The 18,037-nt window shown below is 42.5% G+C and overlaps 1 protein-coding gene across 7 annotated transcripts; it reads left to right on the top strand.

Annotated features, from left to right (window-relative positions):
• The first annotated feature begins 613 nt into the window (after positions 1–613).
• Positions 614–17,398, top strand: LOC121874051 (lachesin-like). 7 transcript variants are annotated; one of them, XM_042377921.1, is made up of 8 exons: positions 713–844; positions 8,020–8,049; positions 12,052–12,237; positions 14,565–14,823; positions 15,614–15,742; positions 15,938–16,057; positions 16,611–16,781; positions 16,920–17,398. In XM_042377921.1, the coding sequence occupies exons 1-8, from the start codon at positions 764–766 to the stop codon at positions 17,339–17,341; spliced, it is 1,398 nt and encodes a 465-aa protein (XP_042233855.1). In that variant the 5' UTR covers positions 713–763; the 3' UTR covers positions 17,342–17,398. The 7 variants fall into 7 exon arrangements, with proteins under 7 accessions (XP_042233858.1, XP_042233857.1, XP_042233855.1 ...); XM_042377922.1 differs by having other exon boundaries at positions 12,010–12,237; positions 14,565–14,763; XM_042377919.1 differs by having other exon boundaries at positions 12,010–12,237; positions 14,565–14,793.
• The last annotated feature ends 639 nt before the right edge of the window (positions 17,399–18,037 follow it).

Here is an 18,037-nt window from a genome sequence, read left to right as displayed (position 1 = left end):
CGCATAACACCATCGGTGAGGGAATTGCTACACCACGTGAGGCCCCTCATAACACCATCTGTGAGGGAATTACTACACCACGTGAGGCCCCTCATAACACCATCTGTGAGGGAGTTACTACATAACATGTTTGCTGTTCAACACCTACATTAATCTGTATGTTCACTGTATGTTCCTTCACCTTTCTAATGAAGGCTTTTGTTAAACCACCAATGTATGTAATAAGTCATTTATGTCCAATGTATATTTTCAGCCTTCGGGCTGCAGAATTTTTTTCAATAAACCGTTAATTATTATTATTATTATTATTACACACAGACACACACACACACACACACACACACACACACACACACACACACACAATATTAAAATCAATAGAATAAGCTGAAACGTCACGAGCAGAGTAAGTGAAACGCGGGTTGAGGTGTCCGTAGACTTTTACAGAGGAAGGTCGGGTGCTGCGTGTGGCGACTGTTGGATGCTGGCGACAACACACACACACACACACACACACACACACATACATCTTCTCCTGCTGCGCCGCCGTCGTCAGGTTATAGGCAGAGTGAGTGAGTGAGTCAAGTGGACATATTTCGTTTGCATGAATTAAAACTTATTTCCCATAATGTGTTTTAATGATGACCCAAACATTCCAGGCAACAATAAAACAAAAAATTCTAACACTGCCATTCTCTCTCTTCTCTCATTTCACATTCCTTCCGCACCTTCAGGATGGGCGGTGGGTCAGCCGGACTTCGCTATGCCCCTCAACAACGTCTCAGTGCCTGTGGGTCGTGATGCCACCTTCTCCTGCATGGTGAAGGACTTAGGAGGCTACCGGGTGAGTGTGGGGATTCACATGTGTCTCACTCCTCCTACCTCCTACCCTCTCTCTTCTTGACTCTCTGTCCCTGTGTTGTGTCACTCTCAGGTGCCTCTCCTTCCTCCCCTCCCTCCCTCCTTCCTTCCTTCCTTCCCTCCCTCCTTCCTTTCCTCCCTCCTCCTTTCCCTCTATTCTCACTCAGGTCCCTCACCCCACCGACCATTCCTCCATTTTCACCAACCTTCCTTCTACCCTTACTCTCCCGCCCTCTAGCTTCACTCTAACCCACACCCACACTCCGCCCACACCAGCCTTCCACCCACACCTTTATCCTTCTATCCGTGTGAACGCCCACCTATGACCGCCCTCCTCCTGTAGTCCTCCTAACGTCCTGCTCCTGTGAAAACATTGATCCTGTGAACGCCCTGGCCCTGTGAACGCCCTGGCCCTGTGAACGCCCTGGCCCTGAGAGTCGGCACATTTAGAACCCTCCATAAACTCTTAGTTTACCTTAGTTCAGTGTTTCTTTAGTTGTTAGCGCCCCAGGATGACCACCAATAGAAGCCTTGGCTCCGACCCTTCACCTCCTTGATTGGTCGAGAACCGTGACGTGTCCGTCTAAGCCCCGCCCACCGGAGTCTTGATTGGTTGACAATGAGAAGGTGTTCCCAGACGGGTTGTAGAGCCAATATTTATTACATAAAACTCTAAGATTTTCGATTTTGAGCGTTAATGTTGGCGAGGAGTTACGTCGCTGTGAGTTTCCTCGCCGTCGGTTGCATGTGAGGCGACATAACACTATTTTTATTACGTCATTCGCAGATATAAATTAACGCGGTTTACCTGACACAACTCTGGATTAATTTGGTTTTCGCTGCTAATTCTTCAGGTGATATAAAAAGTCTTACTACTGATATATGGCTCAGTAAATGCTGTATTTGCTACGTATTTTTATATATAACATAACACGGATTCGAAATTCAATATATGTTTACAGAACCTGAAATTAATGCCTTGGTATTTATTACGGAATGTTGATAATATAACATTGATTTATAAAAATACGTCTGTTTACATATTATAGAAAATTTTTATTTACATTATCGATAAACAACACGGACTTAGTGTGTTTAGGTCGTGGTAATTACTAACATTGTTTATATATATATATATATATATATATATATATATATATATATATATATATATATATATATATATATATATATATATATATATATAATTTAAGGTATGAACTACCACGAACACGAAGCTACGTTCGTTTTCATCTATATTCCTTTATAACTAAAATGCTAATTGATATTGTTTACATAAATTATCGTTCGTATTGTCAAAAATTATTTACTACTAAGTTATTTGAACTGACTGGGAAGGTCTAGGTGTGTGTGCTGTACTGATGAGTTGTGTTGACGATAATTTCCACTAGAGAAGAAAGATTATAGCTCAGTACACGCAGACATTAACGGAACTATTGTTTGAGAAACTATATTGAATCATTAGTTTAATAAGATGATCTTGTTGGGTGTTGATGGGTAATGAGACAGGTAACTTATGGTGATGACAGGTGACTTATGGTGATGACAGGTGACTTATGGTGATGACAGGTGACTTATGGTGATGACAGGTAACTTATGGTGATGACAGGTAACTTATGGTGATGACAAGTGACTTATGGTGATGACAGGTAACTTATGGTGATGACAGGTGACTCACGGTGATGACAGGTGACTTATGGTGATGACAGGTAACTTATGGTGATGACAGGTGACTCACGGTGATGACAGGTGACTTATGGTGATGACAGGTGACTTATGGTGATGACAGGTGACACACAACAACAGGTGGCACAGGGCGGCGATGTACAGTAAACATAACGTCATTATTGACTCCTTGAACATCATTGATTCTTTAACGACACAAATCAGCGGAACTGCGACGTGGCGGCCATTATACCTGCCATATGTTCCTGCTTGCTGCCCTCTCCCCTCCCCCCCCCCTGGCAGTCTTGAAAGATCGTAAGGGGAATTTCTCTCGTAAATGGTGATAATAAGACCGTATCTGACTCCCTTAACCAACGATACAAACAAAGATGAATTAAAAAAATTCGTAATTAAAATAAAATCGTAAGTTTATCTATGAGACTTTATCTAAACGTTCACTGAAGTTACGACACAAAGATGAATTTAAAATTAAACTCTCTTAACATTAATATTATTGTAATGTATCTAACTAACTCATAACTCAAGAGGTAAACAAAAAAAATCATAAATTAATATAATATAATGACAAGTGAAGAACGTAAATTAACATATATTTAACATAAATCATCAAATTAACTGGAAAAGCCAAAACGACTGGAATTGACATATGACTGGAATGGAAGTGACTGGAATAACTTTGAATGACTGGAATAGGAGACTGGGATGATCTTAATACCTTGAATCAACAGTAAACAGGAAAGGATCAAGCAACTGGAATCAACATCCCCAAAACTAGTTTATTGAACACCTGGAATGAACAGAATCCTGGAATGTCCCCTTACGTCTGAAACACGAATGGTATTAAACGACTCAAGTCTTCACAATCGCTCTGCTGGAACATTCAGAATGGCTGTGGAATCAATGGAAACAGGTGTGGTCAGACGGCCGGGTAACTCATAGGTAGTGTGAACGGTGTGGCTAACTAGTATGAGTGAACGGTGTGGCTAACTATAGTATGAGTGAACGGTGTGAATAACTATAGTATGAGTGAACGGTGTGGATAACTATAGTATGAGTGAACGGTGTGGCTAACTATAGTATGAGTGAACGGTGTGGCTAACTATAGTATGAGTGAACGGTGTGGCTAACTATAGTATGAGTGAACGGAGTGGATAACTATAGTATGAGTGAACGGAGTGGATAACTATAGTATGAGTGAACGGTGTGGCTAACTATAGTATGAGTGAACGGTGTGGATAACTATAGTATGAGTGAACGGTGTGGCTAACTATAGTATGAGTGAACGGTGTGGATAACTATAGTATGAGTGAACGGAGTGGATAACTATAGTATGAGTGAACGGTGTGGATAACTATAGTATGAGTGAACGGTGTGGCTAACTAGTATGAGTGAACGGCAGGATCGGAGATAAGTTAGTCAAGGATGAGTGAATGGACATGAATAAGTGAATAATGATGATGAAGGAATGGCTACATGAACGATATCTTTGAGTGAACAGACCCCCAGGAGGAATGAACAGCTCCAGCCTAAATCACCAGAGTCAATAAACGGCCTGAACAGGATTACACTGTTGACTGAACGGCTAAGATGAACAGTCAAGATAAACGTCCAGGATGAACAGAAGTGAACAATCTTATCACCGGGACAATCAGACGATAAGTGTCCCGGGATGAGTGAACGGCCAAGTAGAAGAGTGAACATCGTGACTCACCTGTCTGAGAAATATATTAGTAAATTCTTAATAGGTGTATTAGCCTCTATCAAGATATTGGCGGTAATAATTATATAAATATGGGCTAATCATTTTTTTTAAATAATGTTTAATTTACACTACCCGAGTTAACTAGAAAAACAGCAACTAAACCTTCTTATGTGTTAGGTTACCTCCCCTTGTCCTCCACGCACTTCTGATCTGCACAAGTCAGCATCAAGTGTCTGGCCCTGAGTGGACTTAACCTCTGTAACTCACACAACAGGCGTGTTAAAGGGTCTCTGTAAATTACCTCCTAAATTCTCTAGTATATAGACAGTTGCTATTATTGGCTAGTTAGTAATTGATAACCATAGAGTGTGTTATATTTTGGTAGATAAATGGAAAAGTCAAAAATTGTTTGTGAGAACATTAAATATTCTTAAACAAATATGAAGTAACTACAGGAGTTATAAAGTACCAGTTGGGGGAAACACCAACTGGTACAAGGTGACTTGTAGATGGGATTGCCTGATATCTGACCGGCCCAGCTCATAAGGACCAACGAGTGAGATACGAAACTGCTAGATCATAGATGACAAGAGGTGGGATAGCCCAGACATTCAAAAACTAAATAATAAGGTGGCAGCGGTGGGATCGAACATATAAACTCGATCATAAGATGGCAGAGGTGGGATAGCCCAGAGAGTCCACAACTAGATCATAGGTGAGACATAAGGTTTGTGTCTCATGAGACATTATAATTGTCTCAAGAGGTAAATTTAGTTAGTTTTACATAAAAACAATTTATATTTTGTTTTATTAATCCGTTTGTTTCCTCACTCATCAGTCAACTGCTCTTATTCACGACTGACAATCACTTATATACGTTGGGGGGAAAATGTGATGACGTCACTTCACATTAGCCCAATCACAGAGCGACTCTCAGATTTTCGACCAATCACGAAGTTTGTTGTCATATTTTGTTTCTATATAATGGGCGGAGTTATGGTTTCTCGAGTAAACTTTTTAGCACCTCTTGGGCCTTAGATGTTCTTCACTATCTGCTAAGCCGTCTTCAGCACAACACAGTCTGCACAAACTTTAGCTCAGTGACGCCAAAATATATTTAAATACGTTTCCCTCTTCCACCATTCATTCCTCTTGTGATGTAATGCTGTTGGTCGGTTGGTCTCTAGATCGCTTGGTTAGATGTGAAGATAGGAGGATGTTTCACCTCTTAAAAACACTGTCAATGTTTACTGTCTCACTCTATTTATCTCTCTCACTGTTTATCTTTCTCTCTCTATTTATTTCCAGATTTTTATCTCTCTCTCTCTTAGTTGTCGCACCACCAGCTTGTGTATATACTGCACCCACAACATAGAGCCCTTTATAACAGCTGGTACTTGTGTCTTTAGCGACTGTAGATTATTATGATTATTGTACATCTCTCTCTCTCTCTCTCTCTCTCTCTCTCTCTCTCTCACCTAGTTGTCCTAGTACAGATTCTGGTATAACTCCTTACTGAACCTCTTGCTTGTGTTGGTGGTGGTGTTGGTGGCTTGTGTTGGTGACATGTGTTGGAGGGTAGTGCTGTTGACGTGTGTTGGTGGCTTGTGTTGGTGACGTGTGTTGGAGGGTCGCGCTGTTGACGTGTGTTGGAGGGTCGTGCTGGTGATGATGTTTGTTTTTAGCGCAAAATTCACGTGTTTAGCAATGAACTCACAGAACCCGTGTGTTTGGTTCCTACACCCACGATGAACTAAGACCCGTGTTGATTCATTGGTTTTTGCGATACATTGCCAGGTTAATTCCAAATCGTTCGTATACCAACAGTTTAATTACAGTTTAATTCGTAATATTCGATGTGTTTATACTCTCAGGTGACCACCCCTCCTACCTGTGAGTATAAACATGGCGTTCATGGAGTTAATTCATCATCTATGCGACACGGTGTTAAGAGATTCTGAACCACTGGAACATAACCCGGAGGTGGAGGTGTTGTAAGGGATGTTTATCGTTTATGTTTGTACCCCTGATGTCATCTGTTGTCGTGAGGTTATTCGATTTTGTAGCAGTCACCCACACAACCCCTGTCGCTTCTCCTCCTGAACCACGAACCCCGAGATTCAGACTCGTGAACCTGAAGCATTTATAGACAGAATAATGTATCATTATGTGTGTGTTGCTTCGGGTTCACGAGTCTGAATCTTGGGGTTCGTGGTTCAGGAGGAGAGGCGACAGGAATTGTGTGGGTGACTCTTGAAGTTATCTGTGAACATGACGTCTTTGATGATAGATATTGTAATGTTCCTTTCTCCTCTGTGGTGCTGAGCGTTGTGGCGAAATGTTCCATCCTGGTTCATGAGTTACTATCGCGTGTTCCATCGTTCCAACGTTGTTCACCGCTGCTGCACCACCTCCGCACTTGCTGACGCTGCTGCTATTGATGCTGCTGCTGCTGCTGTTATTGCTTGCTCTCAGCTGCACAATTAACGCTACTAAACACCAAGTACCTTTTGAAGCCCTTATAGAGTAACTCACCTCACAACACACTCCAATGTCGCTTCCTCACTTATCTCATTAACATAGCACCAGTCCTGTAGTTCTCTCCTCCTTCATGTCTCTGGCTTGATCAGCTTTTAGAATTGTACATAAAATAGCACCTTTTATTTTGTTCTCTCATTGCGCATTACAAGAACCTTCTGTGCATCAGTAATATCCAGTGAAAAAATGATATGTGCATAGACACCCAGTTAAATATTTCTATAGATCGTATCTTCTGAACCTGAGGCAGAATTGTGTGTATTTATACGAGGAATTAAATATTGACGTGTGTGGTGTGGTGGTGAGAGAGGTGGTGGTGGTGGTGATAGTGGTGGTAGTGAGAAAGATGGTGGTAGTAGTGGTGGTAGTGATGGTGGATGGTCCTCTCAAAACCTGTCCGCTATCTCTCCTCTCCCACTCTCTCTCATTTTATCTCTCATATACACTCTCTCACCCTCTCTCTCTCTCTCTCCCTCTCTCTCTCTCACTCCCGACACCGCATTCTCCCTCGCACATCTCACACACCCAGTAATGCGCTGCTCACACACCCTTATTAACCATAGTTGTTCATGTCCAGGAGAGAGTTATCACGCACTCTACGTTATCAGCATGAGATGATATATATTTGGCTTCCAAGTAGTTTATCTGTAAATATTAGATAACAAAATATATTCTCCAAATGATATATATTTTCCTCGTCTTGAATTATTTTCTATTTGTCGTTCTATAATGCGTAAGTTTCTCTTTATCACCAGTTACGCATATATACAGTATATATATTTCTTTAACTGGCGTAGATTTTGTAGTAGTTGGGTTAGTTATCAATAATTAGTTCAAAGTTCAGCTAAAATTATTAAACTCATGAAAATATTCCACCAAAAGTTTCTGCGAGTTGTACTGTTAGTTGAAGAATGTCCAGTATGAGGTACCTCATGGGTGCTGGGACCTGCTGACCTGAGACCTGGAGGTCATACAGGTAGTGTTGTGTGTCCACCAGGACCAGGTCCAGCAGGTACTGTGACACCTGTGTGACCAGCAGGTCCAGCAGGTACTGAGGCACCTGTGTGGCTATCAGGCACCTGTGTGGCCAGCTGGCACCTGTGTGGCTAGCTGGCACCTGTGTGGCTGACTGGGCCACATGAACTAATAAACATCTTGAACCCTTTAGCCTCAACAAGCCACAAACTCATTCCTTAACTTGTGTGATTTAGTCGTCGCCAGGCAGGAAGGACGCCTTGCAGGTGAGCCTCGTCTCTCACTACCTCCCTCACCCCCTCACTCACTCGCTCACTCACTCACTCAAGCCCTCCCTGACTCACTCAAGCCCTCCCTGACTCACTCACTCACTCCCTTACTCACTCACCCACATAGATGGTTTTAGTTAGCTTTTTGACCTATGTTCTTCTTCCTCCTTTCTTCACCTGCTGTCTTAATTCAGTGTTACTTTACCCATCGTTATTACTCAGTATACTTCATCTCCCTTTCTCTGCCTCTTATACAGTGTTATTCAAGAGGTTTAATTCATACCGCTGTTATCACCTCTCTAGGCAAACTATGTATTGTTAAGGTAGATTAAGTATATACATTACTCTTAACTAAGATAACTAATCACCATATCTGTCTTCTTGTGCACCTAAGGTTTGGTTCCTCCAGTTATCTTATTCTTCAAATTATCTTAATATTTTTCAATTATCTTAATATTTCATAAATTATCTTAATATTTCTCAAATATTCTTAATATTTCATAAATTATCTTAATATTTCTCAAATATTCTTAATATTTCATAAATTATCTTAATATTTCACAAATTATCTTAATATTTCTCAAATATTCTTAATATTTCATAAATTATCGTAATATTTCTCAAATCTTCTTAATATTTCATAAATTATATTAATATTTTCATAAATTATCTTAATATTTCATAAATTATCTTATTATTTCATAAATTATCTTAATATTTCTCAAATCTTCATAATATTTCATAAATTATCTTAATATTTCATAATTTATCTTAATATTTCATAAATTATCTTCATATTTCTCAAATTACCTTAATTAAGCAAAGCCAATCTAATTTAACTAGAGTCACCTTCTTAATGATGCACTATTGCCAGCTGTTGCATGCAAGATTTAATATGTCTTTGCAACCAAGGAGTCACAGACCAAAAGACAGACTTACAGAACAGACAGATTCACTGGTATACAGACATATAGAGTCACAGACAGACAGATTCACTGGTATACAGACATATAGAGTCACAGACAGACAGATTCACTGGTATACAGACATATAGAGTCACAGACAGACAGATTCACTGGTATACAGACATATAGAGTCACAGACAGACAGATTCACTGGTATACAGACATATAGAGTCACAGACAGACAGATTCACTGGTATACAGACATATAGAGTCACAGACAGACAGATTCACTGGTATACAGACATATAGAGTCACAGACAGACAGATTCACTGGTATACAGACATATAGAGTCACAGACAGACAGATTCACTGGTATACAGACATATAGAGTCACAGACAGACAGATTCACTGGTATACAGACATATAGAGTCACAGACAGACAGATTCACTGGTATACAGACATATAGAGTCACAGACAGACAGATTCACTGGTATACAGACATATAGAGTCACAGACAGACAGATTCACTGGTATACAGACATATAGAGTCACAGACAGACAGATTCACGACAGACAGAGAGACAGATTTCCAGACAAACAGACAAAACTCGCCTCTAATATAATCTTAATTTCAGGTTCATATACCCGAGAAAAAAACATTAACGCCGGGTCATAATATAAATGTTTTTATATTTTAGATTGATAAAAAAAACATGATTCAATTATTTTAGTTTTATGAAATTTAATAGATTTTAACGTAACTTAACTTAACTTAACCTAATCTAACCTAACTTAATCTACGTTTGGTTGGATTAGATTAGGGGTTTTAATAAGTGTATGACCGTATATCTGTGTGTGTATAGTCAATGTTTATTTGTTGTATAAATTTGAATAATGTATTTTGTATTTTCTTCATTATTTTGTATTTTTACTTATTTATTTGTATTTTAATTCATTTGTTTACTTACTTATCTTGTTCTATTGGCAACTCATCAATACAAAGAAATTTATGTGTGTGTGTGTGTGTGTGTGTGTGTGTGTGTGTGTGTGTGTGTGTGTTAATATCCTGATAATTTTGAAGAATTTTTTCATGAATAAAAAGCAAAATTTGTTCCTCATTTAATTGATTTTTCCCTTAAAATGTAAACAAATAAATATTCCTAATCTTACTCGATACTTTCTTAGGTAAAACTTTTTAGTCGTCCTCCCTAAGAGAAATATTTTTGTCGTAAACTTTATGGTAATTTTTTTCTTCAATTCTCAAAATATAACTTAAAAACTTACGAGATATTTTTCTTCAGTAAAAATATATTTCTTACTTTTCTCTTACTCTTTAGATTAACTTATTGAGGAAAAACAGTCAAAGTTATTACGTAATGTGTGTGTGTGTGTGTGTGTGTGTGTGTGTGTGTGTGTGTGTGTGTGTGTGTGTGTGTCGCCCGGGGCTGGAGGGAAGCAAGGCACTTTGATGTATTCATGCCTTGTATTAATTGGCAAAGTTTTGTACCAACGTCCACTCCCTCCCTCCCTCTCTTTCTCCCTCCTTCCCTCCCTTTCTCCCTCCTTCCCTCCCTCCTTTCCTACCTCTCTCTTTCTTTCCCTCACTATCCACAATATATTTTTCTCAACTCTCCAACATCCAAACACATTCCCTCCTTCTCTCCACTGCCTCACCATTCTGCCACCTGAATGCATTCTTCCTCCATCACTGTCTGTGCTTCCTCCAAATGACCGTAATTCTCTCCTCTCCTTTCTTTTCTCCCATCCTCCTTCCCCTCCCCCTCCTCCCGCTGCTTTCCTCCCTCCTCGGTACATTAGATCGCAGTTCCTTTGCTGTGTGTGTGTGTGTGTGTGTGTGTGTGTGTGTGTGTGTGTGTGTGTGTGTGTGTGTGTGTGACCAAAATATATACTTCATAATATTTATATTTTTTTGGTCATTAATTCATATTATTTATTCCTGTCTCATTTCTTTGATTTGGGGAATTAATGAAGAATTTAGTGTTGGTTGTGATGATTATAATAAGTAGTAGTAGTAGTAGTAGTAGTAGTAGTAGTAGTAGTAGTAGTAGTAGTAGTAGTAGTAGCGTTACACCTGATCTCATTAATAAAACAGGTAAAATCAATTCACCTGAACATGTAACATAGAACCTATTATATATTTATGTTATACCAATACTATTATATAAACTTCTGTTCATATAAATACTAGATCCATTAACTTTTTATAAGATATACAAGTATTGAATTATAGACCTGGCTGTATAAACTGTTTATATACCAAATTATGTCATACTAACCTTTATAGCAATTTACCTTTATGCTAATTAGTCCCAATACCTTATACCTTATATCTGTTTTTCATTGCATATCTATCTATCTATCTATCTATCTATCTATCTATCTATCTATCTATCTATCTATCTATCTATCTATCTATCTATCTATCTATCTATCTATCTATCTATCTATCTATCTATCTATCATTTTTTGCCTCTGTTCCTCAATTCATCGTCATATTTGTTTTTGTTTATCATTGCTTGTGAGGTGACGTCCTTGTTTACCTGTGTTAATTAGGCTTCATCTACCTTTACGTCTACCTGTGGATCAGTCTAATTAATCTACTTTTCTCTACCTGTGGGTTATTCTGGTCTGACTTCTTCTGATATTTGTGTGGCAGTGTTTATACTACTACTACTACTACTACTACTACTACTACTACCACACACTACTACAACCACACACTACTACAACCACACACTACACCAAACACCACCACCACACAGCACCACACAACACCATACACCACCACACAACACACTTAGCCACCTCCACCCTCTTGTGCTCACTCCACCCACCCCAGTCTATTACACCTTTACTCTCCGCCCATCCATCTTCTTCCTCCCACCCTTTTTACCCTCACCTCTACTCTCTTTCCTTCTCTCATCTCCGCCCTTCCTCCTTCCCTCACCTACACCCTTTCCTCCCTCTTCCACCCACCATCCTCCTTCCCTCACCTCCTCCACCCGCCCTCCACACACCTTTCTTACAGGACCCACCACCCTCCACCCACAACACCCTGTATGGTCGGCAGGTCGGGTGGGTGAAGGCAGACACCAAGGCCATACAAGCCATCCACAAACACGTCATCACCCACAACTCCAGAGTGTCGGTGACTCATAGTGATCACAACACATGGATGCTGCACATACGAGGCGTCCAGGAGGAAGATCGAGGACCCTACATGTGTCAGATCAACACAGATCCTATGAGGTCACAGGCCACTTTTGGGGTGGGGGGTCATGTGTGTAAAAGGGGGGTGGGGGCTGTGTGTGTGCTAGGACGAGTATTTTCCTGTTCTTCTTCTTCTTCTTCTCACACAGTGACCCGCTTCCTCCACTAGGTTTTTCCTTGCCGGCTGAGCTCACATGGATACCTTTTGACACCTCTCTCTCTCTCTCTCTCAACGTATACCTGCCATGCTCCCCTCCCCCTTCCAAATCCCTATATACTTACCTCCCCACCGCCTTCCCTACCCCACGGACCCCCCACCCCCCAGTCTACGTCATAATATACCTGACTGCTCCTAGAATACCTTCCTCTATTCAACTCGAAATTGTCTCTCAATCATCGGGGCATTATAGAGCCTCTCCCGCCAGCCTCACTTAAGGTCGACATTCCCCTCATGACACTAAGGGAGACTCGACCATAGGCACACTCTCCTCACCCCTCCACCCCCCCTCACCATCCTACCCCCCGTCCCTCATCAGAGAGTCCATGAAAAGAGGGAAAAATCAGCCCGTGGAAGCAAGAGTGTGTTATGCCACCTCTGCTTTTCTTTCTCCCTCTAACACCCACGATGATGATAGTCTGTCTGTCTGTCTGTCTGTCTGTGTCTGTCTGGTAGTATGATAGCAATTAACAGGCTCACTTAAGGTAAATAACGTCCTAAATGACACCAAAATTAGCACCAATTAATAATAATAATAATAATAATAATAATAATAATCATAATAATAATAAAGTGGCCTACGTTTTCTCTTCATAGCTGATTGTGTAAGATGTTGTTTAGTTACGGTACAGTTTGAGGGTAACATTGACGATATTTTATTTGGTAGTTCTGTAGTGTTGATAATGTGGACCACCACTATCACCACCACCACTATCACCACCACCATCACCACCTCCACCACCACCCCCACCACCATCACCCCCACCACTATCACCACCACTATCACCGCCACCACTATCACCACCACCACTATCACCACCACCACCACCACACCATATCACCACCAAATTCATCACCGCCACCACCATCACCGCCACCACCTCACCACCACATCGCACCACCAATTACCACCAAATTCATCACCACCACCCATCACCACCACTATCACCACCACTATCACTATCACCACCACTATCACCACTGGCTGTGTAACTTCTCACTTATATCTCTCACCTTGTCAAATTCATCACTTTTTAACGAGAGCCCAAAAAGCCAAGCGACGGGGGTAACAAGGGTGGTGCTGGAGAACTGTCGCCTGGCGAACATAAAGAACATATCTGGCGACCAATGTGACCAGCGACTGTCCGGTCAGACGCTGAACGATGTTTGTGTTTGTTCAGTCCAGCTCTCATACCAGTGTTGGCTGAGTCATGGTCACCATCACTACCATCACCATCACTACCATCACCATCATCACCACCACCACCACCACCCTCACCACCATCCTCACCACCACCACCACCACCACCATCAATACCATCACCATCATCACCACCACCACCACCACCACCACCACCACCACCTCACCACTCACTCCACCACTGCCTCACCACCACCACCACCCTCTCAGCCTCACTACCCCCAGTCCCTCCCCACCATCCCCAGGTCTCTCACTATTCCAACTCCCTCATCCTTCCTAACCACCTACCTCATCTATCTTCTCTCCCCTCCCCCTGTTCATCCTCTTCCCACTTCCTCCTTCCCATATCCCCACCACCTCCCACCTCCCCCACCTCCTCTCCTTCTCCCTCCCCACCTCCTCCCCTTCTCCCTACCCTACCTCTCATAACCCCTCCCTATCTACCCACCTTCCCCTGTTCCCTACCACATCCCCCTTACCTCCTGCCCCTTACCTCCCTCCCCCTCACCTCTCCCTCCTCCCACCTCCCTGCACGTCACATCTTAGTCAGTAGGAGGTCCTTCAATGCCGTGACATTCAAAAAACCTGGGAAGACGCTGGCCAGATTGGATGGTCCCTCGAAGGGTGTAAACCCCCTCACCCCCCCTGCCACTCCCCCAACTTCCTCCCTCTCTATCTCCTCCCACCCCTGGTACTGTGGTTGTTTGGTTGTTAGGGAGAGAGAGGAGACATGATAGTGAGATATATATAGAGATGAAGGGGCGCTGATAAACCTCCACACCCTCCTCCCACTGTCAATCTCTCCTCTCCTCAACCCTCCTCCCTCCCCCATCCCTCCCTCCTCCTCCCTCTCCCCTCCCCCTGCCACTATGTTTGTTTGTTCTCACATCTTCTGTAGGTGTTCTCGTGTGGTCTCTCCTTCTGACGTGTTCTACTGCGTCCTCCCCTCCTTCAGATAGGATACCTGGAGGTGACGGTGCCCCCAGAGATTGATGATACCAAGTCATCAACAGACGTAATGGTCCCAGAGGGGTCCAACGCACCCATTACGTGTCGTGCCCACGGCTACCCACGACCCAAGATCATCTGGACCAGAGAAGACCAGAAACCCATTGTGCTGAGAATCAATGACCCCGCCATGCCCAAGGTCAAGAGTGAGTACCCAAGGTCAACTAAGGTCAGGAGTGAGTACCCAAGGTCAACCAAGGTCAGGAGTGAGTATACCAAAGAGAGAGAGAGAGAGAGAGAGAGAGAGGCTGTCTGACTGATTGACTGACTGTCTGTCTGTCTGTCTGTCTGTCTGTCTGTCTGTCTGTATGTATGTATGTATGTATGTATGTATGTATGTATGTATGTATGTATGTATGTATGTATGTATGTATGTATGTATGTATGTATGTATGTATGTATGTATGTATGTATGTATGTATGTATGTGTGTGTGTGTATGTATGTATGTATGTATGTATGTATGTATGTATGTATGTATGTATGTATATGTTTGTTTGTTTGTAATGTATGTATGTGTATGTATGTATGTAGTATATGTGTGTGTGTGTGTGTGTGTGTGTGTGTGTGTGTGTGTGTGTATGTGTGTGTATGTGTGTGTGTGTGTGTGTGTGTGTGTGTGTGTGTATGTGTGTGTGTGTGTGTGTGTGTGTGTGTGTGTGTGTGTATGTGTGTATGTGTGTGTGTGTGTGTGTTTTCCTCAAATATTTAACAACGTCAAGTTAGTAAAATATATTATATTAATGCAATATTTTTACGTCGAGTTAAGATTTTAGTCTAATGATCTCAGGTGTTTATTTTTACCTGTATATGTAACTCTCTCTCTCTCTCTCTCTCTCTCTCTCTCTCTCTCTCTCTCTCCAACACTTCTCCTTTACACGCACACTCTCCATCACTCTCCCTCACACCCTTCAACACTACTTCCTTACACTTCCACTCTCTCTCCCACTCTCCTTCACACCCTCCCTCACTCTCTCCCTCACTCTCTCCCTCACAGAACTGAGCTACGAGGGAGAGACGCTTAACTTAACGCAGATCACCAGGTCAGATATGGGACCTTACCTGTGTATCGCCAACAACACCGTCCCGCCTATAGTCAGCAAGAGAATAATGGTCGAGGTTCATTGTGAGTATCTTGTGTTGTGACAGGTGTGGAGTGACAGGTGTGGAGTGACAGGTGTGGAGTGGTAATATTACAGGTGTGGAGGGAGGCACAGATGTAGAGAAGTAATAACACGTGTGGATAAGTAATAACAGGTGTGGAGAAGTAGCAACAGGTGTGGAGAGAGGCACAGGTGTAGTAACAGGTGTGTGCCCACAGTCCGGCCAGTGATCCACGTCCCCAACCAGCTGATCGGCGTTCCCATTGGTAGCTCCGCCAAGCTCGAGTGTAACCTGGAGGCCTCGCCCAAGTCCATCCAATACTGGACCAGAGACACAGGTGGGTCCCTCTCATCCCTCTCATTTCCCCTCTCACCCTGTTAATATCTTCCTTCTTATCCCCCTCACTGCCCTCTCACTCTTCTTGTTCTTCTCTCTCAGTCATATACTCTCTTCTTCCAAACCTCTCACTCTCTTCCTCCATCCCTCTCACTCTTCCCTTTCACACTTCCCTCTCATGTTGTCATGTCACTATACTAAAATGTAGTGCCAGTGTTCACCTCGTCACTATATCCTGTTAATGTCATGCCGCTATAGTGTTATGACAACAAACGTCACTGTCATGTCTTGTTATATAGTGTCACTGTCTTGTTGTCACACCTTCACCATAACTCACTATCGTCAGCACCCACTACCACACTCAACACCAACCACTACTACCACAATCTATCATTAATAACCACCCCCCCTACATATCACCATTATCCACTACCACAACCACCAAGATCCATCACTCCCCATCACAAACCACCACCACTAAGCACCCCCTCTACCCACCACTATCACTAACCATCTACCTACCACTAACCACCCCCTCTACCACCACCCAACAGGAGAGATGCTTATCACCAACAACGAGTTCAACGTACAAGAATCACTAACCAACTTCTATATGACCAAGATGACCCTTACCATCAACCAGTTCAGGAGACGCCACGCTGGCATCTACCACTGCACCGCCAAGAACTCCCTAGGCGAGACTGAGGGAAAAATTAAAGTTTACGGTGAGTCTGTGTTGTGTTGTGTTGTGTTGTGTTGTGTTGTGTTGAGTTGTGTTGTCATGGTATCTGTGTGTGTGAGAGAGAGAGAGAGAGAGAGAGCCCAGACACCTTAACTCACCACCACCTCGTCTCCTCCTACAGTCATCGAAGTACCGACGGAGGAACCTGCCCAGACAGACGAGGACATTACCCAGCTAGGCCAGGGCGGCGGCATCTACCAACAGGTCGACTTTAGCAACGAGATCCCATACGGTCCTCGATCTCGTGAGGACACCAATCCCACAAGACACGAGGACATCTATAACAGGGGTCATCACGTCACCAATCCCAGACCCAATCACCGGACGCCCTCACAAGCGCCGGTAGACAAGAACAGAAAACACCATCGTCCAATCGGTGGGGAGGACCAGGGTGGAATGAGGCCGACCCGACCCCCGTGGTTTGGGTGGGAGAAGCCATCGTCGCCATCATCGTCAGGAGATGAATTTAAGAGTGTCAACTTTACCCTGGTGTTAGTCGTGTGCCTTGCGGGTCTTATCTTGGCTTACCATAGCAATAATTAAACAATATAAAACAATTAGATGAATAAAAGACATTTCATGATGGAATAAAAAAAAAAACAAAAAAAAACAGAGAAGGAAAAAAAGAAATAGATGGAAAAAAATAAATAAAAATAAAAACACTATTATCATAACACCTTAATACTATGTAGATTAAAATAACCCTTGATGACTCTACCATTAAACTGACCATCATAATCTCCCCTCCCCCTCCCCCCTTCCCCTCCCGCCCCCCCTTCCCCACTAGTCACAGTTGCTGTACTGTGCAGGTTACAGGTTGTGAGTTGTTACAGGTGGTTATGAAATGTTTGTAGTTGTTTGAGATAGTTGTTATGAAGGTGGTATTATATCTGTTACTCTCTTTACTGTTGTTCCTGTTAACGTCTTTACCGTTATTTTGTTCTGTTGTTGTCCTAACCTGATCTTACCGGAATCTAACCTAACCTAACTTAATCTAACTAGAATTAAACTTTAACTAAAATCTACCGTAACTTAACCTAATGTTGCCACCTGTCACATACCACTAAGCCACCTGTACTGTATGTCACTACCTCACCACCCGTAATCCACCATCTGTGACACCACCTTACCATCTGTCACCCACCCACCACCCACCACCTGTACCACTCACCACCTGTACCACTCACCACCTGGGCACCTGCAGACGACACCAGCTGTTGATCGTGTCATATCATTTGT

The sequence above is a fragment of the Homarus americanus genome, unplaced genomic scaffold (genome assembly GCF_018991925.1).
Source record: "Homarus americanus isolate GMGI-L3 unplaced genomic scaffold, GMGI_Hamer_2.0 scaffold31335, whole genome shotgun sequence".
NCBI classification, from domain to species: domain Eukaryota; kingdom Metazoa; phylum Arthropoda; class Malacostraca; order Decapoda; family Nephropidae; genus Homarus; species Homarus americanus.
Note: the sequence above shows the minus strand (reverse complement) of the source record. Positions and strands in the feature narration are given on the sequence as shown.